This window comes from Phodopus roborovskii, unplaced genomic scaffold, assembly GCF_943737965.1.
Source record: "Phodopus roborovskii unplaced genomic scaffold, PHOROB, whole genome shotgun sequence".
Taxonomy (NCBI): domain Eukaryota; kingdom Metazoa; phylum Chordata; class Mammalia; order Rodentia; family Cricetidae; genus Phodopus; species Phodopus roborovskii.
In genome coordinates this window covers 10,451,795-10,475,000 of record NW_026125052.1, presented here as the reverse complement: position 1 = coordinate 10,475,000, position 23,206 = coordinate 10,451,795, and the positions used below count along the sequence as shown (strand labels likewise).

Here is a 23,206-nt window from a genome sequence, read left to right as displayed (position 1 = left end):
AATAAAGCTAATGTGGCCAGGCCCTAATGGGACTGCAAGAGACTGCCGTGGGAAAAGCCGAGGCTGGTAGAGCTGCCTGTGCAGTAAGGTTGTTGAGTGGTGGTATCTTCAGACTCCAGTAGGGGGAAGGCCTGCACATAGCTGAATATGCTCTGCCACACAGTCTGCCGATGTACTAAGCCGATGTACAAAGCTGTGGGCTTTGACAGGAGGAGTGCAGACACAGGAAGAGGGCTGTATCTCTGCAAACTAGGTGGCTGTGTCTATAAGGCAGAGGCAGGTAGATCTCTGAGTTCCAGGACAGCCAGGGCCACACAGAGAAACCTTGACTCAACCTCCTGAGAAGTTGGGCAGATAAATTGGAAGATGCCTTTTTGACCGGAACTCTCAGATTGTGATGACCTTCTGAAAACTAGGAAGCAAGCAGTGTGTGTGTGTGTGTGTGTGTGTGTGTGTGTGATGTATGCTGAACAGGCACTCTGCCACTGAGCTACATGATCAGCCCTTATGAAGCACTTTAACACCCCTCTGCCTCATTTCCTGAGGGGACCCAGGGGATCATGGCTAGGTTATGAAATGGGGGCCACTGGAGGGATGGGGGGCACTTTTTAAGGAAGGCTCTCACACCTCTCTCTCCTCCCTGAGCTAACTTGACCCTCCCCCATCCCTAGTTGACCTGTCTTACCTTTGAACTCCTGAGTATCCCTGCTAGTTGTGAGAACTCTGAAGAGAAAAGTTACTCCCGAAAGTACATACAGTTTTTGATACTAAATCAGACCCAGGGTTACACAACAATGCTTTGATTTGTGTGTGTAGCTCATGTGGAGAATATATACATATATGCGTGCACATGTGAAGGTTGTTTGTGTGTGTGTATGTATGTGTGTGAGCACACGTGTGTGTCCCTGCACCTGTGTTTTAAGTGCAGGTGAAGGCAGCTACCGAATGTTGGGTGTTCTCCTTGACCTATCTCCACCTTACTGTTTTGAGCTAGGGTCTTTGACTGAGCCTGGATCTCACTGATTTGGCTAGGCTGGCTAGCCAATTACTTCTAGGGCTCTTTCCTTCTCTGTCCCCCTCGCTGGCTGAGTCACTATGCACGCACAGCTTTTGTGTGAGTGCTGGGGATCCAAATTCAGTCCCATGTGCCTGCACAGCAGCCACTTTACTGACTGAACCATCTCCTTAGCCCCAACATTCCTGATCTTTGACATTCATTGTTCTAGTGTAAACAAAGCAGATCACTTACTTGCCTCAGGCCTGTGACCTCTGAGGGTTTCAGTGTCAGGCCTCAGAGAAACTGTGTCAGAAGAGACCTATTTATCCAGAGGAGGGGGAAAAAGATTTCCCTGGTCATCTGGCCCAACTTCTCCTTCTTTGCTGTCTGTGGCTACTTTTGTCTGGTTTGTCCCTGCTCTCTTCTGCAGAAGCCTCCCCTCGGGCATCTCAAATATACAGCACACATCTTTGAGGGCATCCCGTCACTGTGCCTGGCACCCAGGCCATAGAACTCAGACTTTGTGTGAGGATGAAAGGAATCAGGGAAGGAACAGTTTGATGTTGTTCTGGGCATGATGTTGTCCTCTGCTCTCTTTGCTGAAATTAAAGGCAGGCTTTGCTGCTACCCAGCACACTAGGTCAGTCACTCCAGGTCCATGTTTGGATTTTGTTTGTGTTTTGGAGGCAGGGTCTTGGTGTGTAACCCAGGCTGACATGCAATTTGAAGCCATCAGTCTTCCTGTTTCAGCCTCAGGAGCTGTGAAATTACAGGCATGTATTATCATGCCCAGCCTGGGTTGCTGGTTTTGCTGAACAGGAAAGAACAAGAATTTGAAGGAAGCTTTCTTGAAATACAAACCTGGCTCCTCTACATAAAGCTGATGACCCAGGAACAAGTCACCTAATTTCTGAGTGTGGTTAGTTAGTTTGTTGCTAATGAATTCTTACCTGCTGGCTGGCAGTGGGCAGAGAGGCAGAAGTTTGCCATTGCTTTCAGCCTTTCCTTCCAGTTGGGGCTGACCCTGGATAGCTGAGATTTAGACTTGATATGGACCTTTGCAATCCCATCAAAGGGCAAAAAGTATTGAACCAGCCCCCACTCCTGACAGCTGGGGCTCTGCACAGTGGCCTCAAGGGGGGAAGCCTGCTGCATGAGTGCCTGAACCCTAAGTGTTTCAGGCTTTGGAAATGCCTCCCATCATTCTTTTTCTTCCTTCTCCTATTCTTTCTTTGAAAGTACCAGGAATCAATCCCAGAATCTGGTATGAGTTATGCAATGGACATCCTCTGCTCACTTGTTTTATAGGAAGAGTTTGTTACACTCAAATAACAACTGCCTATGTACTTTCTCTTTGTACCCATGAATGCACCAGCCGTTCCATTCAGGATGCTGAAAGTGAGTGTTCCATCAATTGAGTACTGTGTTCAAAACCTTTATTGCGGTTCTTACTCCTAAGCAGTTCTTTGTAGTCTGCTTCCTTCATAGGTTGTGGGTTCCTTCAGGGAAGTTATATTGAGTGATCATAGGACTTTATGGTATAATTACATATGGTAAATTGCATAGATCTTAAATGTATTGCTCAGTGAATTTTAATAGCTTGTTTTCTATTGCTATAACTGAACACCAGGGAACAGAGAAATATGTGAGTCTCCCTTCAGAGGTTCATTTAGCTCAGTGTTCTGAAGGATGATGGGAGTCCAAGAGCACAGTGCCAGCATCTACTTGGCATTGGTGAGAGCCATCCTGCTGGGTCATGACATGGCCCAGGGCATCATATGGTGAGACCCAGAAAACATATCAGGGAGAGTTCTTTCAAAGAAAAGCCACTCTATCTATAACTCTATCTATAAGCATGGATGGATTACTCCATTCTTGAATACAGAGGCCCTATGATCCAAAAGTTACATTCTCTCTCTCTCTCTCTCTCTGTCTCTCTCTCTCTCTCTCTCTAAGATAGGATTTCTCTGTGTAACATCCTTGGCTGCCTTGGAACTCACTCTGTAGACCAGGCTGGCCTCAAACTCAGAGATTCACCTACCTCTGCCTCCAGAGTGCTGAGATTAAAGGCAAGCACCACCATGCCTGGCCAAGGGTTACATTCTAAGAAGCATTACTATATAAATTTGGAGATCATTCAAACCATAGCATATTTAAACTCATTAAAACTCAGTTGACACCCCAAGGTACAGAAGTTTTTTTTTTCTTCTTCCTCTCTTTTTTCTTCTTTCCTTCCTTCCTTTTTTGTTTTATTTAATAATTTTTTTGGGTTTTTGTTTGTTCGTTGTTTTATTTGAGACTGGGCTCCTCTCTAACAGTTCATTCTGTTCTGGAACTTGCTTTGTAGACCAGGCTGGCCTCTACTCACTGAGATCTGCCTGCCTCTGCCTCCTGAGTACTGGGATCAAAGGTGCCCAGCTTATTTAACAATTTTTAAAAATTTATTTTTATGCACATGGATGTCTTGCCTGTATGTATATCTGTGCACCACAGGCATGCCTGGTGTCCTCAGCGGCCAGAAGAGAGCATCAGGTTCCTTGGAACTGGAATCCACCTGGTTGGGTGTTGGGAAATGAACCTGAGTCCTCTGGAAGAGCAGCTAGTGTTTTTAATTGTTGAGAAGTTCCTTTAGCTCCTTGTTGTTTTATTTTTTGAGGCGGGACCTCATGATGTATCCCAGAGAGGCCTCAGACTCACGACAATCCCCTGGTCTCAGTGCTGGAATTATAGCTATGAGCTACCTACCACACCCAGCTCTACTTTTTATGTCTTCCTTCTCATTTATATGGGTCCCTTGTCTTTACATAATACTCCATGAGAACAATTTCAGGAGGACTTATGTTGGCTCATGGTTTGAGGGTAAAGTTCATCATGGTAGGGAAGGCATGGTGGTGTGAGCTCTGGTGGCTGGAGCCTAAAGCAGCTGGTCATATTGTGTCCACAGCCAGGAAACAAAGAGAAATGAACGCTGGCACTCAGCCCTCTTTCTCCTTTCTGTACAGTCTGGGATCCCAGCCTGTGGGACAGTGCCCTTCACATCCGGGTAAGCTCCTCCCCCCTCAGTTAAGCCTCTTTGGGAACATCCTTGAAGACACACTTCAGTCTCTGTGATTCCAAACCCAGTTGATTGTACCGAGATTCACCACACACAGTTTTTGTGTGAGTGAGCGTGCACATGAGCTCTGGATTTCAAACCAAAGGCCTTGCACATGCATACATTCTCAGCCTCTGAATCGGTTTCGACAGCCTCAGGTCTAAGTTTTGTTTTTTGGGTTTTTTTTTTTCGACTTGGTCAAAGTTAATTTGTCACCCTGCTAAGGACCTTTAAACAGATTCAGAAGTATTTATCTATTTGTGTGTGTGTGTGTGTGTGTGTGTGTGTGTGTGTGTGTGTGGTGTGTCTGTGCTTGACAATCTCCTCACACCTCGTGGGTCCTGGGATTAAACTCAGATGTTCTTCAGGCTTGGCCAAAATAACAAAAAGTTACACTTGGTGGTATACACCTGCAATTTCAGCACGTGGGATGTGGAAGGAAGATTATCTAATGCCAATCTCAACTACATAGTTGGTTTGAGGCTAGCCTGAGTTACACAACACAGGACACTGTCTAATATATATAAATTATGGGAGATTGCTCAGTGGCTGAAAGGCATTTGACACCAAGCCTGGTGACCTTAGTTTAATCCCCAGGACCTACATGGTAGGAGAGAACAAACTTCAAACAATTGTCCTTTGACCTTCACACATATGCATGGCATGCTTTTGCACACATACACACACACTCTCTCTCTAAGCAATTAAATGTAATTTTTTAAATTATCATAAAAAAACTGAAACAAAATTTTAAATGAGAAATATGCAAGACACAACATAACACATGATAGAATAACAAACACCTGTGTCCCTATCACTCAGAAATAAAACTTAGCCATACTTAATTTCAGACAGATAAAACTGAAGTCCCCTCCCCATTTTTAAATTTTTTGTTTTATGTGTTTGGGTGTTTTGCCTGCATGTATGTCTATACAGCATGTGCATGCAGTGCACATGGAGGCCAGAGGAGGGCGTCAGATCCCCTAGAACTGGAATTACAGAGGTTTTGAGCCAAGGATTGTGAGCTGCCCTGTAGGTGCTGGGAATCCAACCCTGGTTCTCTGGAAAAGCAACCCCAGGCTCTGAACTGCTGAGCCATACCTTCAGCCCCATATCTCCTTTATATCTTCCCTGCCACAGAGTTAATTATGTTGTATCAGAGTGCGTCTTATACTTTGTTTCTGAATGCAGAGCTTTGTGCATCCTAAGCCTTCTCCACACTGAGCTGCGCAGTAGTTTACACTTTTTACATATTCCTGAGCAGACAGGTGATATATTGTATCATTTGGTGAATGTGGTTTCCATTTGTTAGACTTGTAAAGCATTTGTAACCATTCCATGTGAACGCTTTTGTTTTTGTATTCATACAGGCTATATATTATACTGTTGTGAACAAAGCTAGCACTTTAGTTCTCTCAACAACAGGCATCTGCTCATGGGGATGGTTCTTGGCTTTCCCTGTTACATAGCAGTCCATTAATGAGTGTCATGTGCAACAGTAGGGTTGCTAAGCCAGGGAGCTGACCTTGCAGCTTTTCTGGGTACTGCCCTGGAAGATCTGTATTGTTGTGACTCCTAGCAGCATGCAATTCTTGCTGTTTTCCCTATATTACTGCCAATATGTAGACTGGTCAGACTTTGAAGCACATCCGGGGCCACTCTGCTATGGTTTTAAATTTACACGTCCATGGCTGTTAGTGAGTTGGTTTGTCTTTTGAAATATTTGCTGTCTATGGCTCCTGTATTATTTGCTTATTTATTGTGGAAGATTATTTGTCCTTGTTAATTTGGGGAGTTTTGAAAGCAGGCTAGGGATCAAAAAGATGGCTCAGTGGTTAAGAGACCATATTGCTCTTGTAGAGGACCCAGGTTTGGTTTCCAGCACTCACTTCAGTTGGTTTATGATTACCTGTAATGCCAACTTAGGAGGGATCCGATGCCTTTGATCTCTGATGACACCCACACTCTTTACAGATGGTTGTGAGCCACTATATGGTTGCTGGGAATTGAACTTGGGACCTTTGGAACGGTACACAGTGCTCTTAACCACTGAGCCATCTCTCTAGCTCTGGCACCTACACTCATGTTCATATACCCACATGCACACACATACATAATTAAAATTAATATTTTTTTTAAGTAGGCTGGGGCTGGGCAGTGGTGGCACATGCCTTTAATCCCAGCATTCAAGAGGCAGAGGCAGGTGGATCTTGTGTGTTCGAGGCCAGCCTGGTCTACAAAGGGAGTTCCAAGGCTGTTACACAGAGAAGCCCTATCTCAAAAAACAAAGAACAAAACAAAACAAAAAAGCAGGTTAAAATCCAGAGAAATGCTCAGTGGTTAAAAGCACTTGCTGTTTTTCTGTTTTTACAGCACTCACATGGCAGCTCACAACCATATGTAACTCTACTTGTAGGAGATTCCAATGGTTTCTTTTGGCCCCCATGGACACCAGGCACTCACACAGTACACATACATATATTCAGGCAAACACTCATGGGCATAATAGAATAATAATAATTCAATCTCTGGAAAAACACACTTGATATAAATCTTTTGTCTCTTCTGTATTAAATAAAATTCATAAACCCAGGAGGTGTTTGTCGTTTATTGCCAGTGCAATGGTTGAACCTGGAATCTTGAGTGTGCTAGCAAAGTGCTCTGCTATTGAGCCACACCTCAGGCTCCACTAGTTTGTGTGTTTATTTAGCTTTGCCTCTTCTTTGTTTTCTCCTATAATATTTTTTATTATGTTAAAATGTAGAAATTTAAATGGTGATTTTCTAAGCACATATTAATTCTACACAATAATGGGTTTCTTTGTGGTGTTTTCATACATATGCATAATGTATGAAATCATATACATCCTGGGGCTGGAGGGATGGCTCAGTGATTAAGAGCACTAGTTGCTCTTCCAGAGGATCCAGGTTCAATTCCCAGCATCCACATGGCAGCTCACAACTCTCTGTAACTCTAGTTATGGGGGATCTGACACATTTACACCAATGCACAAAAAGTAGTTAAGTAAATTATTTTTTAAAAGATATCATATGTATATGGCATACATTCTCTCTCTCTCTCTCTCTCTCTCTCTCCCTCCCTCCCTCCCTCCCTCCCTCCCTCTCCTCTCTTAAGATATATTTATTATGTATACACACACCAGAAGAGGGCACCAGATCTCATTGTAGATGGTTGTGAGCCACCATGTGGTTGCTGGAAATTGAATTCAGGACCTCTGGGACAGAGTTGTCCCCTCTCTAGTTTCAGTGTGTGTGTGTGTGTGTGAGAGAGAGAGAGAGAGAGAGAGAGAGAGAGAGAGAGAGAGAGAGAGAGAGAGAGTTACATTAGGCTTGTTTACAGGAGCAGAGGTGTGACTTTTACAGAACCATGGACACCTTACCAGTGGCTACACCACTGAAAATAACATCACCTACCCGCATTGACTGTTTTTTGTGTACATCTCCTGGAGTGTGGTGACAGGATGTTGACAAACCCAATCTTGCCTAAATTGTGTGCTGGTAATCACAGCGTCTGTGAGTCCAGGAACTCAGCATTCAGTACATCTCCTCTACCTTCTCTCAGCTCTTAATGCTTTATGCGTCTTCATCTGAGATGTTCCCTGAACCTTGGAATGGATGGTAAAGATGTCCCATTTGTGGACAGGCAGTCAACAGTCACTTATGCTGTGTACTTTGACCAGTTTTAAGTCTGCACTCACTATTGACCAGAGTTATGACCTAAGCCATGACACCACAGCAGTAGTCTGTGGGTATCTAGAAGCCAATGTATGGGCATATAATGTCTTGGGTTTTGTTTCATTGAGATGGGCTCTTATATAGCTCAGGCACACCTCAAATTCACTATGTAGTCAAGGATGACCTTGAACTCCAGATCCTCCTGCCTTCACCTCCTAAGTGCTGAGTTTCCAGGCATGACCTGCCCACCTGCTTGCCTTAATCTTATCCATCATTTACATTTTCTTTTAATTATGCATAAGGGGAAGGTTTGGGCATGTGAGTGGTGGTCCCCTTTGGAGTCACTGGAGCTGGGAGTGCAGGCCGTTATGAGCTGCCTGCTGGGGACCAAATCCTGTTATAGCAGTCCTTGCTCTTAACCAGTGAGCCATCTCCCTAACCCTATGTTTTTCTTAAAAAAGAAAAGCAAAGAAATCAATCTCGGCACTTGGGAGGCAGAGGCAGATGGATCTCTGTGAGTTCGAGGCCAGCCTGGTTTACAGAGCTAGTTCCAGGACAGTCAGGGCTGTACAAAGAAACCTTGTCTTGGAAAACAAACAAATAACTGAAAATAAATAAATTATATTAATGATGTTAGTGCCATGTCATGAATGTGGAGGTCAGAGGACAACTTGTGTTTTATCTGTGTTTAGGGAAGGACTTCAAGTCTGGCAGCCAGCACCTCTGCCTGCTGAGCTAGCTAGTTCACTGGCCTTGCATCAGATACCAGTGAAGGAAAGGGACAAAGGTCACTGGTAGTTCATGACTTGGGTCTAATTGGCTTTCAATTTCATTTCAAAAGCTTTGCTGGTGACTGGCATAATACTTTCATTAGCTGATCCTAGCTTGGGAGATGCTTCCTCCCTTCTGGGCACCTGACATCAGCTCTGCCCATCTTTCTTGTTTAGTGGTGTCTGAAAAAGATCAGGAGGCCTTGCCTAGGACCTACAGCATTTCAAGCTTCTAGCAGGATGCATCTGTTGACCTTTGGTTCAACTTCCAAGAACCATGGCCAATAGGTATGGTTTCAGGAGGCAAAACAAACAGTTTCTCCTCATGGGCCTGTTTGGTCAGGCCTTATCAGTGTCCCTGCCTCGGTGACTCCTTGGAGCCCAGCTCTGCTGTGTCTGTGTCTGACTCAGACCCTGACCCAGAGTAATCCTCTGTGATGGGGGTGACCATTGCTAGCCCTGGCGTTAGCTGCCCACCCTGGAATGCTACAGATTCCATGTGGGGTTCCTTGAGACAGCCACCTGTTTCCTATCCAGGTTTTGTGAGGCCCAGTCAGGCAGAGAGAGTGCTGGAGAGTGTGCTGAGGTAACGAATCAAGTGCCACAAATAAATTATAAAAAGAGCCTTATGTTTGTACTTGAGGGTAGGCAGGATCCCTATAGAGGGAGTGCTATTGGGGGGGGGGCTTCTGCTGAGAACTCTTCAGGGAGAGGTTTCCATTGACCTAACCTTCACTGGATTCTGCAGCAAGGTCGCTAGGGAACGCCCTAACCTTCACTGGGAATGCTGAGAATGAGCTGCAGCAGATAAGAGCAATGTATTCAGAAAGGATACTGCTACTGGCCAGGACTGGACCTTCAGGAAGTGAACTTCTTTATGTATGTATGTTGTATCTATGTATGTATGTATATATAGTTCCATTAAAGAAGCTTTTAGTATTATTTTGTTATTACATTTATCCATCTACAAATCCACACATGGATTCCACAGCACCTGTATGAGAGTCAGAGGACACTTTGTGAGTCATTTCTCTCCTTCCACCGAGTGGATCCTGGGAATCAAACTCAGGTCATCAGGCTTAGCAGCAAGCACCTGATGAACTGTCTGACTGATCCCATATATATATATATATATATATATATATATATATATATATTTGTAATATATTATATAATTAGAATCATATTATACAAATTATTTATTTATATTTAAAATTTCATGTGCATGGGTGTTTTCTTGCATGCATGTCTATGTATTATGTGCTTGCCTGGTGTCCAGGAGGCCAGAAGAGAGCATCAGGTCTCAGGGGACTGGAGATTCAATATTGTTGTGAGCCACCATATGGGTCATTAGGAAGAGGAGCCAGTGCTCTTCATTACAGAGCCAGCTGTCCAAACCCTAAGGTATTTTAATACCTACTTAAGCCAAGAGTTAAGAGAAAGAAAGGTGGGGGTGGGGGGCAGGGTGGAGGGGTGTGGAGCACGCCTTTTTCCCCAGCAGAGGCAGGCAGATCTCTGTGAGTTCAAGACCAGTCCAGGACAGCCTCCAAAGCCACAGAGAAACCCTGTCTCAAAAGAGAGAGGGGAGAGAGAGAGAGAGAGAGAGAGAGAGAGAGAGAGAGAGAGAGAGAGAGAGAGAGAGAGAGAGGCACTCAGAAGGAAAGCAACACACCCCAACGTGCTGGTGGGCTGGGCATCTCAAAGAAGAATTACTTTGTTGTGGTTTTTGTGGTTTGAGACAGTATCTTAGATAGTATAGGCTGATCTCAGACTCATATGTAGTTAAGGATAGGCTTGAACTCCTAATCTTGGTGTTTCCACTTACTTTATTTCCAAACAATGTTTCTTTATGTAACCCAGGCATGGCCTCAAACATTCCTCATGCTCCTGCCTTTGCCTTCTGGTTGCTACAGTTACTGGCCTGCCTGCACCACCACAAGCAGCTCATTTCTCCCCTCCCCCTCTCCCCCCACCTTGAGACAGGATTTCTCTGTGTAGCTTTGGAGCCTGTTCTGGAACTAGCTCTTGTAGACCAGGCTGGCCTTGAACTCACAGAGATCCGCCTGCCTCTGCCTCCTGAGTGCTGGGACTAAAGGTGTGCACCACCAACGCCCGGCTCAGCTCAGTGCTACTTGATCCGCAGCTTACCCCATGTCCCAGAGCTCCCAGCTCCAGGTCTTAGGACGGCTCCTTGGTGAGAGATGCCAAAGTGCATTTCACAGTGATCACAGCTCCTGCTCCCTTTGCCACTGTTCTACGCTATTGATCATTCTTGTATTACACTTCTGGTGGGAGAGCTTTGTTTAGGCTTGTTTTTTTCTTTTGGTTTTTGAGACAAGGCTGTCCTGGAACTTGCTGTTTAGATGGAGCCAGACTAGAATTCAGAGATTCACCTGTCTCTGCCTTCCGAGTGCTGGGATTAAAGGTGTGCATGGCAGCCACCACTGTCATTACCACCACCACCACCTGTCAGTGTTGTGGAATAATCTTTTTGTACAGTGTGAAGATGTGTCTTTGTCAAGGAACCTTCTGATTGGCTTAAAAAAGAGCTGAATGGCCAGTAGTTAGGCAGGAAGAGATTAGGTTAGGCCTCAAACTCAAAAATCCACCTGCCACTGCCACCTGTATGATGGAATTAAAGGTGTGTATTACCATGCTTGGATCTCTCTCTCTCTCTCTCTCTCTCTCTGGTTTTTGAGACAGAGTTTCTCTTTGTTAAAGCAGCTCTGGCTGTCCTGGAACTCCCCTTGTAGACCAGGCTGGCCTTGAATGCCTTGAATTCACACAGATCCACCCATCTCTGCCTCCCAAGTTATGTTGCCACCACCACCCAGCTGGATTTGTCTGTTTTTGATTTTTTTTTTTTTTATACAGAATACTTCCAGTAGTCTTTGAGCCAATAGGTAGTCAAGTATGACCTTGAACTTCTGCTCTTTCTGCTTCTTCCTTCCAAGTGCTGGGATTAGAGATGTGCACCACCTCAACCAGTTTATGCAGCACTAGGAAATCAAACTCAGGTTTTCATGAATGCTGAGCAAGCACTCTACCAGCTGAGCTCTCTCTGCAGCCTCTCCAAGGCAATTTTGAATTCTGCCCTGCAGTCCCATCACTGGGCTTTTTTAGTATGAGCCACGATGCTGATTGCACTCAGTCAGCAAGAACGTCTGACTTAGGATCCAGGTTGAGCTGCTGCTGGAACGGCTGCAGAACACCTTCACAAGAACGCCTTCACAAAAAGATTTTTGCTGCAATTTATTTTTGATCTATGTGTATGTGTGTGAGTACATGCATGCATGCATATGTTTGCCTGCAGAGGCCAGAAGATGGCTTTCTTAGAAATTACATGGTGAAGCTGGTTATCTGGGTAGATTCTTCTTTCTCTCTGGAGCGTTGTTCCAGTCTTACCTTCTGGACCAATGCTTGGTCTCCAGGAAAACTTATCCTGTCAATAAGCAATGTGTGATATGCTGTCAGCCCTGTTCCTGCGGAATGCGTATTCATGCCTGAGACAGGTTGCAGGGGGCAGTCACAGTGTACCGTGAACTCTTCAGAGAGCACATAAACTTCTGTCTTGTTTGTTGGAATCCCCAGAAGCAAAAGCCTAATATGTTTAGAAAAGGACTTCTGCTCCAGAGGAATTTCTAAGCTAGAAACCACAAACAGATGCATTTTCTTGGCTTGCCTGGCATTTATTTATTATCCTTGCTGTATGGAGGGGGAGGTCACCTGAGTGTCAGTTACATGTGTGGCAGTCAGAGGACAACTTTGTAGAGCTGGTTCTTTTTCTACTTTTAAGTGGATTTGGGGGACTGAACTCAAGATTGTCAGACTCCCAGGCAAGTGCCCTTGCCCATTATACCATCTCTACATCCCTAGAGTATGCTCATTTTAAGTGATTATTGGTGACCAAGCTGGGCCACCCAAGACCTTACACATCTAAGCAAGTGCTATGCTGACTCCTTCCTGAGCCCTTTGAATTTGTGTTCCACTCTATTTTGTTGTTATTGTCTTGAGACAGGAGTCAAAGCTGGCCCCAAACTTACTGTATAGCTCAGGATAGCCTCTAACCCCTGACCCTCCTCCCTCAACCTCTGGAGAGCTAGGATCACAGACCAGCACAGTCATGCTTAGTACATGTGGTATCCAGGACTTTGTGTGTGTTTTGAACTGAGTTGTATCCACAACCCTATTATTTATTTTTAATTGGTGGATGGTGGAGTTGAGACAGAGTCTGTAGCCACAGCTGTCTTGGAACTTACTGTTTACTAGGCTGTCCTTGAACTTGTGAAAGTCCCCTGACTCTGCCTCCCGAGCACTGCACTGCACCATCATGCCCAGTTTCCCCAACCCTTTTTAATTTTGTCTTGAGATTGGGTGTGGCTGAATTACACAAGCTTTGCTGAGGGTGGTAGTACACCTGCAATTGGGGATGAGGGACAGGAGAATCATGAGTTTGTGACCAGCCTGGAGTACACGGGAGCTTCAGGCCATCCTGAATTTTGTAGAAAGACCAAGTAAGAGAGAGAGGGAGAGATGGGAGGAATGAAGGAGGCAGGCAGGCTGGGAGGGACAATGCACAAGCTGGATTTGAACTTCCCCCGGTTCTCCTGCCTCAGGCTCCCAAGTAAGTGGGACTCAGGACAAAAGCTCTAGCTCTACCACTCCAGCAGGCTATGTTTACCCACCCACCCCAATACTCTAAATTTAGGGGAGATGTGATCAATGTGGCTGTCTTTGGGGTATTGACATGAGTGTTAGACTCAAAGAAAGAGTTGGGACAGTGGGCAGAGGTGATATTGGGAATTAAGCATCCTTGGCGTCAGAGTGGCTCTGCTCTTCATTTCCAGCCCTGGGAGGAAGTAATATAGATTGTTCTTTGGGTTGCTGTTTTGTTTTTTTAAAGATTTATTTATGTATGTTTATGAGTGCTCTATTTGCATGACAGAACAGGGCATCAGATTCCATTATAGATGGTGTGAGCCACTAATGTGGTTGCTGGGAATTGAACTCAGGACCTCTGGAAGAGCAGCCAGTGCTCCTAACTGCTGATCCATTCCTACAAAATAATCAGCTAAGATAGTTCACCAAAAGAACAGAACAGATGTATACCTTGCCTTGAGACAAGATGGAAAGACAAGGGCCAACACACAAGGTTGTCCTCTGATTTCCACAGGTTACATGTGCACCATGGCACAGCATCCACACAGACCTATGAAAAAAAGCACACATACAAGCACACACACACACACACACACATACACTGCTCTGTTAGCATAGCCTTTGTGCCTTGGAAACTGTGTCTTGTCCATGGTTTGTCCTGCTTCAGGCCTCGTTACTTTTGGATTTCTAGGTGGCTGCAAATTTAGAAGGATAAAAACCTTTGTGCCTCCAACCTTAAAGGGAAATAAGATAGTTATCTCTGCTGTCTAGGTAGACACTTCTGTAGTGCAGAGGTGAGTGGGTGCTTCAAAGTAAAAGGGGGCAGGTGCAAAATGGAGGTGGAGGTGCCAGGCTTTCCTGTGGCCTGGAGTCAATGGTCTTTAGCAAAGGCAACCTCTAAATACCTTACAAGACTATAGATAGGCGTGTCACCACTCCCTACGCTCACTCTGCTGGCTCCTGCCTCCCTCCCTCCCCCTCTGCCCCTTCCCTTTTCTTTTTTCAGGGAAATCAAACCCCATCCTCTCTTTGAGAACATTAAACACTCTTAACCCCTGAGACACCTCTCCAGCACCCCTTTTTATTTTATTTTACTTTACCTTTATTTTAATTTTGTGAGTTTTGAGATGGGGGCTCTTGCTGTGTAGCTCAGGGTGGCCTCTAACTCTTAGCCCTGCCTCAGCCTTCCAGTAATGGAATTACGACTTCACTATGCCTGGGTGAACATTTACTAATTTATTTGTTTGTTCATTTTTGTGGTCCTGGGGATGAACCCAGGGCTCTGTACTCATGCTAGGCCAGTGCTTTACCACAGAGTTAAACCCCAGTCCTTTTTGTTTCTTGAATCCATGTAGGATTGGACTGTGAATCCCAGGCTGTCCCTGAACTCTCTTTGTAACCCAGAGTGGCCTTGACTCTATCTGGGGAGTGAGTGAGGCTTATTAAGGAGTTTTGGTGACAGAGTCTCTTGTAGCCCAGGCTAGCCTCAGACTTGCTATGTGGCTGAAGATGAACTTGACCTCCTGGGTTTGACTTTCTTAGTGCTGGGGTTGCAGGCAGGCACCACCACACCCGGCTAGATTTTGGTGACTTCTGAATTTAAGCGTTTCTGAGGAACTCTGTTTCCTTAAGCCTTTTTGACAAATGAGGTCAGAGGGTGATTCCATAGGTTACAAAATGCTATGGTATCCTTACTATACTACATCACAAGAGAGACACATTCTTTTCCTGCTAATACGTTTGATAATTTTATTCATGAGAATCTTTGAGAGCAATCTACAGCCATTTCATGCATGGATTTTGTTGCATTACCATTCTCATTTCAAATATCTTCCCAAAAGATCTACACTATACTTTTTTTTTTTTTTTTTTTTTTTTTTTTTTTTTTGAGACAGGGTTTCTCTGTAGCTTTGGAAGCTGTTCTGGAACTTGCTCTGTAGACCAGGCTGCCCTGTGACTCTCAGAGAATCTGCCTGCCTGTCTCCTGAGTGCTGGGATTGAAGGTGTGCATCACCACTGCCCAGCAACACTATACATTTTGTTAATTGTGCTGAAAAACCTCAACCTTCAGCAAGGGAGAGATTTCAGCCATACTCGTGGGTGCCAGGGTTCCTTTTCTTCCCATGATCGTTTCTTTTCCCACTGCCTCACTTCCTTCCACCTCCTGTGTACTGGGACTAAGCCACGCCTCCACACCTGATTCTGATATCTTTTATTTATTATTATTTTAATGACTCATGCAACTTTTCTGGCTCAGTCATTAGGTCCTTTCCTGTCCTTCCTGTATGAACTTAACAGCAATATTTCACTGTTCACCTCCTTTACTGCTGATGGTTTGTCAATTGGAGGTGACACCAGTATCCCAACTTTGGAGATTAGCTCATGGATGCATGCGGTCCTGTCTCAATTTGGGCTGCCAATCTTCAGAGAAGGGGTCGACAAGCCCAGTAGCTGTGCCATCACTTACCGTCTCAAGGTGTCAATCAAACTCAGATTGAGGCCAGTAGTTAAGTCCAACCAGTCACTAAAGAGGACTTTAAGGAAGCATAACACCCAGAGAAGGAAGTACAGCCTATATTCTTAACCACAGCCAAAGCCTGCCACCCACATAGCAAACAACTGCAAATTAATTACTTAGCAAGTGCTCTCCCCTCCCTTTGGTGCTGGGGAGCTAACTGTGGACTTCATGAAGGTCAGGCAAGTGCTCTGTAATAAGCCACATCCCAGTCTTTATGTGATTATTGGAATACTTACTGTATTAGTATTTTTCCTTCTTTTTTTTTTTGAGATTTTTAAAAATTTTATTTTATGTGTTTGGATATTTTGCCTGCATGCATGTCTGCATCATCAGAGACCAGAAGAGGGTATTAGATGCCTTGGGACTGGAGTTACAGTTACAGACAGACAGTTGTTAGCCACTGTGTCCTGGCTGAGAATTGAACCCAGGAACTCTGGAAGAGCAGTCAGTGCTCATAGTCACTGAGACATATCTCCAGTCCCTTGTTTTTATTTTTTCAGACATTTCTGAAGTTTTTTTCCAATGCTTTTTTGAGGGGTTGATTCTTTGGTTGATTTGTTTGGGATAGGGTCTCACTATGTAATGCAGGCTGGTACTGAATTCACAGCAATCCTCCTGCCTCAGCTTCCCCCTAAGTGCTAGGATTCCAGGCAAGCACCGTCATTTCCAGCCCTTTCAAATGTTTTCTTTTTGTTGTTGTTTTTGTTTTTCAAGACAGGGTTTCTCTGTAGCTTTGGAGGCTGTCCTGGAACTAGCTCTTGTACACCAGGCTGGTCTCGAACTCACAGATATCCACCTGCCTCTGCTTCCCAAGTGCTGGGATTAAAGGCATGTGCCACCACCGCCCGGCTTTCAAATGTTTCCTATCTGTAGTTGGTTGGTTCTTCAGTGACAAAGCCAAGCACACACAGGGCTAGCTGTAGCTTCCCTGAAGGTGTGCACCACACCATGTAGTCTGGCACCACATGGCCCATGTTCAGACAGCAGTCAAGTTGACCTACATCTCAGACATGGAAGTTCTGTATGGGCCAAGTTCCAAAAACATTTCTCCAAGATCAGTGAAACTCCTCCAAGCTCTTGGCATGTTCCTCCCTCCCTCTCTCTCCCTCCCTCCCTTCCTTCCTGTACTAGGGCCTTGCACATACTAGACAAGTGCTCTACCAATGAACTACATCCCCATGCCTCTTGTCACACTTTCTTCTTCCTGCCAGGAAGATCTCCCCAGCCTTTATTACACCCGGGTCCTCTGGAAGAGCAGCCCCCCAGTGCTCTTAACTGCTGAGCCATCCTTTTCTTCCTCCTCCCCACCCCTCTTTTTAATAGGCTCTCACGTAGCACAGGCTAGCTTCAAATGTATCTGAGGATCCTCCTGCTTCTACCTCTAGAGTTCACACACTATGCCTGGATTATTCAGTACCAGTGCTTGAACTCAGGGTTTTATGTGTGCTGAGCAAGTTCTCTATCAATTGAGATACTTCCTCAGCTTTTTCTTTTCTTTTTGTGGCCAACTAACATTCCAGTGTATATACAGACGGAGTACCATATCTTGCTTGCCTGTTCCTCTGATGCTGGGTACTTTTGGTGACTGTGAGTAATTCTGCTATAAATATTTATGTTCAAGTTTTTGTTCTATCAAAGAACCAAGTTAGGGACTAAATATGGCTTAGCAGTTAAGAGCATTTGCTGCTCTGGCAGAAAACTTGGGTTCTGTTCCCAGCACCCACATGGCAGGCTAACAACCATTTGTAACCCAGTTCCAAGAAATCTGTCACCATTTTCTAACCTCCTTGGACACTAAGAATGCATGCGGTGCACATACATATATGTAGACAAAACACATGTATACTTTAGTAAAGAAAAAGAAAAAAGAAAAAAACAAACAGTTATAGCAATGTTGTTTTAATATCTGTTTTTTTTTTTTTGTTGTTTGTTTGTTTGTTTTTCTGCCTGGCCTCAAACTCCCAGTTTAGCCTAGAAGGATCTTGACTAGCATGATCCTCTACTTTTATCTCCCCCTTGTTGGGATCACAGGCCTGAGCCTGTGACTTCTGGTAATAAAATCCAGGGTTTCACGAATGTCAGGCAAGTACTCTACCCACAGAGCCGCAGCCCTTCGCCCTGTCATTTAACCATCTCAACAACCTGCTATCATTTCTAGGACACCACATTCCATAACACTGAGTGGCAGGCTAGGTAAAGGAGGCTGGCTGTGTAAACAGAGGGAGGGGACTAAGCAAAGTAAAAACAAAGAACAAAAAGCACAGTGAGCCGATCAAATGGGTTCTCCTGGTAGAAAGCTGGACAGAGACAGAGACAGCACTATGGAAAAAAGACTGACAAGTTAACATCGGGTTACTTGAGGTTACCCCACCCTTAGTGATCAAACTCTTCTGCTTGGAAGCTCTTTACTACGGAGCTCCATGCCTGTCCCAAAGGTCACCGTGCGTGTGTGTGTGTGTGTGTGTGTGTGTGTGTGTGTGTGTGTGTGTGTGTATCAGAATACTGCTTGTCAGTTCTCAGATCATCGGGCTTGGCAGCAAGAGACTACCTGCTGAGTTAGCTCCTCTTTCTGAGGCTGCCTCTCCCACGGAGCCTGCAGCTCATAGATTTGGGTGGCCTGGCTGACTCCTCTCCCCCAGTGCTGGGCTTACAGTCAATGGCCTCAGTGCCAGCTTTTTATGTGGGTGCTGAGGATCCAAATCCAGGGCCCTGCTCTTTCATGGCAAGAACTCCCTCAGCAGAGCTGGCTCCCCAATTCCAGTCTCCTGCCGTTTTCACTGAGCAGTTTGGACACTTGTTTTGAGTTTTTTGGGGGGCCGTATATTCCCACAAGTAGAATTGTTAGGTCACGTGGTGATTTTATGTTTCACTTTTGGAAGAACGGCACCCTATTTCCCTCAGCGGGACCTTTTCACTCTCTCCCTAGCAATGGACAAGAAATCCGGTTTCCACAGTTTCCGCACACCGCCGTCACACTTCCGATCCCTCACTCGGGTTTTGTTTTTTCACTTTCTCCCTTCTCAGTAAAAATTAATCATACCTCATAATAATTGTGTGTGGGAGGGTACACATGTTTGTGCTGCGGGTGTGTACATGAACATGTATGTGGAGGCCAGATGACCTCAAGCATCACTCCGCCTCAGCTCTGTCAACTTCGGTTTCTGCTGCTCTCTGCCTGGCCAATGAATCGAAGAATCATCTTGTCTCTGCCTCTCCAGGGCTGGGATTGCAAGTATATACTATGGAGCCCTGCTTTTTGTCTGTTTTTTTTTTTCTTCTTTTTCTTGTTTTTTCAAAAGAGGGTTTCTTTGTGTAACAGCTCTGGCTGTTCTGGAACTCACTCTACTGTAGACCAGGCTGGCCTCGAACTCATAGAGATCCTACTTCCTCTGTCTCCCAAGTGCTGGGATTAAAGTCGTGTATCATCACCAATGCACACAGTTGTTTGTTTTTTTTTTTTTTGTTTGTTTGTTTGTTTTTTTACATAGTTTTTTTTTTCATAGTTTCTAAGGATCAAATTGGGGGTCTTCATGCTTGTGCAGTAAGCAATTTCCTAACTGATTTATCTCCGAAGCCTCTCAGAGAGAGTAGCAGTTTTAATTTGCCTGTTGTATACTTGTTACAAACCCTTCTCTTTCTTTTCCTTCTCCTTCTCTTCCTCTTTCTCCTCTTTCTCCTCCTCCTCCTTTTCAGTGCAGAGAGTTGAGCTCACATAAGTCAGGAAAAGGGTCTTCTGCTAAGCTGTGGCCCTAGGCCCCTTTGTCCATGATTAGCCAGTTGTTTGCTAGGGTATTTTGTAGGTTCCAGACACTTAGGCTGCACATGTAGTGTGAACACATGACTTGCCCACATTGAGATGTAAAGAGAATGTTGTTTCTTTAACTTCCTTGTTCGCAGCTTCTCTTAGGAAAACAAATCTGGACTTGAAGTCCCACACACCAACTCTCTAAGGGCACCTTTAGGCAAGGTTGTGTTTTTTTTTTTTTTTTTTTTTTTTTTGTCTCTTGTCCCCTCGAGGCACCTACTTGGCTTCTGTCCTGGCCACAGAGGGCCTTGGGTTTTGTAATCCCAGTTGAAGCTGCATGGTTACTTTTCTTTAGTTATCGATGAGAGGCTGATCAGCTCTGTTGGCCCTTTTCCAACTCTTTCCTCTTCTCCTGTCCACAATAACAAACACAAATTTAGCCGCTGGCCTTTGTGGCCAGGTGTTCAGGGTGTGTGCAGAGAAGTAAAATGCTCAAGGCTTTGAAGTGACTAAATGACTGGGGTGGTTCCCATGTTTATGAGCAAATTATACTGGTATGAGTTTCTAGAACTCTTTTTTTTTTTAACATTTTATTTATTTATTGTTTTATGTTTTTGTTTTTTATGTTTTGTGTGTTTTTTCCTGCATGTGTATCTATGTACCACATGCATGCAATGTCCAGGGTGGCCAGAAGAGGCCTATGATCCCGTGTTTTATTGGGGGTGGCTCTCTTGTAGCGCAGAGGTTCAGTTCATTATCTTCATGGCGGGACATGGATGCAGGCAGGCATGGCGCTGGAGAAGGAGCGGAGAGTTCCACATCTTGATCTGAAGGCAACAGGAAGTGACCTGAACACTGGGTGTGGTTTAAGCATAGGAGACCTCAAAGCCCACTCCCACAGTGACGCACTTCCTCCAACAAGGTCACACTTCCTAGTAGTGCCACTCTCTTTGGGGGAGATTTTCTTTCAGATTACCACACCCTGGAACTGGAATTACAGACAACTGTGAGCTGCCTTTGTGGGTGCTGGGAATTGAACCAGGACTTCTGAAAGGGCAGCCAAGTGCTTTTAACTGCTGAGCCATCTCTCCAGCCCTTAGTTCCTAGACCGCTTAACTCTTTGGAGAAACTGCTGACTCCCCCTTAATCCAATCCTGCCCTACCCTTCTGTGTCGCTTGGTAGAAGTATGGGAAAAACTAACAGGAAAGTTAGATACTCTCTGATGATCGGACTTGGGATAAATGCAAAGGAGAGAGGGCAGGCAGGGCAGCCCTGACAGTAACACTAGCTTCCATTTCCAGCTTAGCTGTTCCCATCCTTTGTGACCCTTGAGATCTTTGCCCACCAGCCTCCTTACCTTGAGAACGGGTGATCATAATTCTCACTCATACTTGGTGGTCGGGGCTAGCCTGGTACTCATTGTAGCTCAGGCTGGCCTCCTCTCAGCAGTCTTCCATGTGCTGGGGTTACGGGTATTTTCCGAGGGTGATGGAAGGAGATGGAGTCTCTTGCATAGGGACAGTCTGTCTTGGCTGGCACAGGACATCCTTACTGGGGCACCAGCCCTTCCTCTCCCGTTGCCCTGTGGTGCTGGAAGTCACCATGTGGACCAAGCGCTGCCAACCTTTTCTAAACGCTATAGCCTCTGTTCTGCCACAGCATCTGAAAGTGGGAGCCTGGTGGGCACTGCCTGTGGAGTGTGGGACTCTTCATTTGCAGGCACACAGCCTCATTTTTTTTCCCTATAGCCCAGGCTGGCACTGAACTAACTCATACGCCACCTGCCTCCGCCTCTTTTGGCAAATCATACTGGTGTGTGCCTCTAGAACCGGCAGCACACAGCCTCTTACTCAGACTTTTCCGTTGTCTTTCCTAGTGCCACCATCTGGTTCCTTAGCCTCTTGCCTATTCTGTCTTTGAATTTCTGACCCGGAAGAGATAAAATGGCCCACTGGGAGCCAAGAAACTCAAGGCATTGGTTCCCAGCTCTGACCCCACTGTGGGCTTTATTGGTTCCCCAGGAAGAACCATAGTGACCGTCACCCTCCAGGAGGCAGGAGTTGGGGTGCAGGTGCAATAGCTTTTTGTGAGATCTGTCTGTCTCTGCATCAGATTCCCCAGGCACCCCTGAGCACCTCATCATTTCCAGGAAGGTTCAAGAGGTCTTGGCCTCCAACTTAGAATGGCCTTGTTCCCATCCTGCTGCATGAAGGTTAAACTTGAAGTTAGGAAAAGAGTGAGGATAGTAAGTTCACAGGACCTGGGGAGGGCCTGAGGATGTAGTCCATGCCCCAGCAGAGAGTGAAGCTGGGTGTGCTAGTGCACTCAGGAGGTGGAGGCAAAAGTTCAAGGCCATCCTTTGCTAAACCATAGTGAATTTGAGGCCAGCCTGGGACACATTAGACCTTATTACTGAAAAAAAAAAAAATCTATAAAAAACCCTATTGGTCCTCAATATACCAACCTATTGTAAACAGCTGGACTGCTAATTAGTTAGGTGCGCCAGAGTATTGGTACCAGGTTGGTGGTTTCTCTTGCCACAGTTCTGGAACAGTGAATTACACCAACCCCGTGCCCATCGGAGGCCTCAGTTACATTCAGGGCCACACCAACTCCCATCTCGTCCATACAACTGTGGGCGAGTGTCTGGATGCCACAGCACAGAAGTTCCCCAACAGAGAGGCCTTGGTTATCCTCCATGAAAACATCAGGCTGAACTTTGCACAGCTCAAGGAGGAGGTAAGTACTGACTTTGAACTTTCCAAGAGCAGCTGCTGGTCCCTAGCTGTTACAGTGGCATGGAGCTGGAGAGTGGGTGCATGCCTATGGGGCAGTGTGCTGGGAACTTCTGTTAGCCTTAGGAGACAAGAGGCAGAAGTAGCCTAGTGTCCTGTCCCAGTGGTTCCTGAAATGCTTGTTTACTATGTCTAATCCTGGCCTTCACTGTGTTGAGTCCCCTGAGGCCTGGCAATTTGTTTGTTCCTAGTGACCCTTGGGCTACGATAGAGAGTAGGAGTCGGGGCCCCTCCTGCTTGTCCCCAACTCACCTGCTGTTCCCCATCTGTTTGTACCAGGTGGACAAAGCTGCTTCTGGTCTCCTGAGCATTGGCCTCCGCAGGGGCGACCGGCTGGGCATGTGGGGACCCAACTCCTATGCATGGGTGCTTATACAGTTGGCCACTGCCCAGGCAGGCATCATCTTGGTGAGAAGGGGTTTACCCGGCACAACCGGGTGTGTGGAGGGATGTCATTCAAGGAGCGCTTCTGAGATACAGAACCGATCCTGCGTCTGTCTGGGTTCTGGTTCGGAGGTGCTTTCACCCAAGGTTCCCCACAGAGCCCTGGCAGAGTGTAGGATGCTGCCTTACCCTTCCTGAGGGAAGTAGTGAGAGTGGAGCATCTGCCCGGGACACTGGCACACCCTCTCTGTTCTTCCAGGTGTCTGTGAACCCAGCCTACCAAGCCACGGAACTGGAGTATGTCCTCAAAAAGGTAGCTGCCACTTGCTCTTGGAGAGGAGGGGCATGTCCCATGATGTTTTTTAGAGAGAGGGGCTGATGGGATGAGAAAGGACATGTTCAGAGGATAATATTACAGAGTGTCTCTCTTCAGGTTACATGTGTCCATGAGGAGGCATTGGCTCCACAGAGAGGGTAGGGGTCAGCTAATGTGGGTGTTGGGGGTGGAGTATGTGTGTGTGTGTGTGTGTGTGTTGCTACATGGGTGT

General features: G+C 45.7%; 1 protein-coding gene across 1 annotated transcript in view; it reads left to right on the top strand.

Moving 5' to 3' along the window:
- Positions 1 to 23,206, top strand: part of Acsf2 (acyl-CoA synthetase family member 2) — a 37,721-nt gene that overhangs the window by 1,109 nt on the left and 13,406 nt on the right. The window contains exons 2-4 of the mRNA XM_051203116.1: positions 22,023 to 22,218; positions 22,554 to 22,682; positions 22,918 to 22,971. Of these exons, the coding sequence (XP_051059073.1) occupies positions 22,023 to 22,218; positions 22,554 to 22,682; positions 22,918 to 22,971 (379 nt within the window). The remainder of the gene's footprint in view (positions 1 to 22,022; positions 22,219 to 22,553; positions 22,683 to 22,917; positions 22,972 to 23,206) is intronic.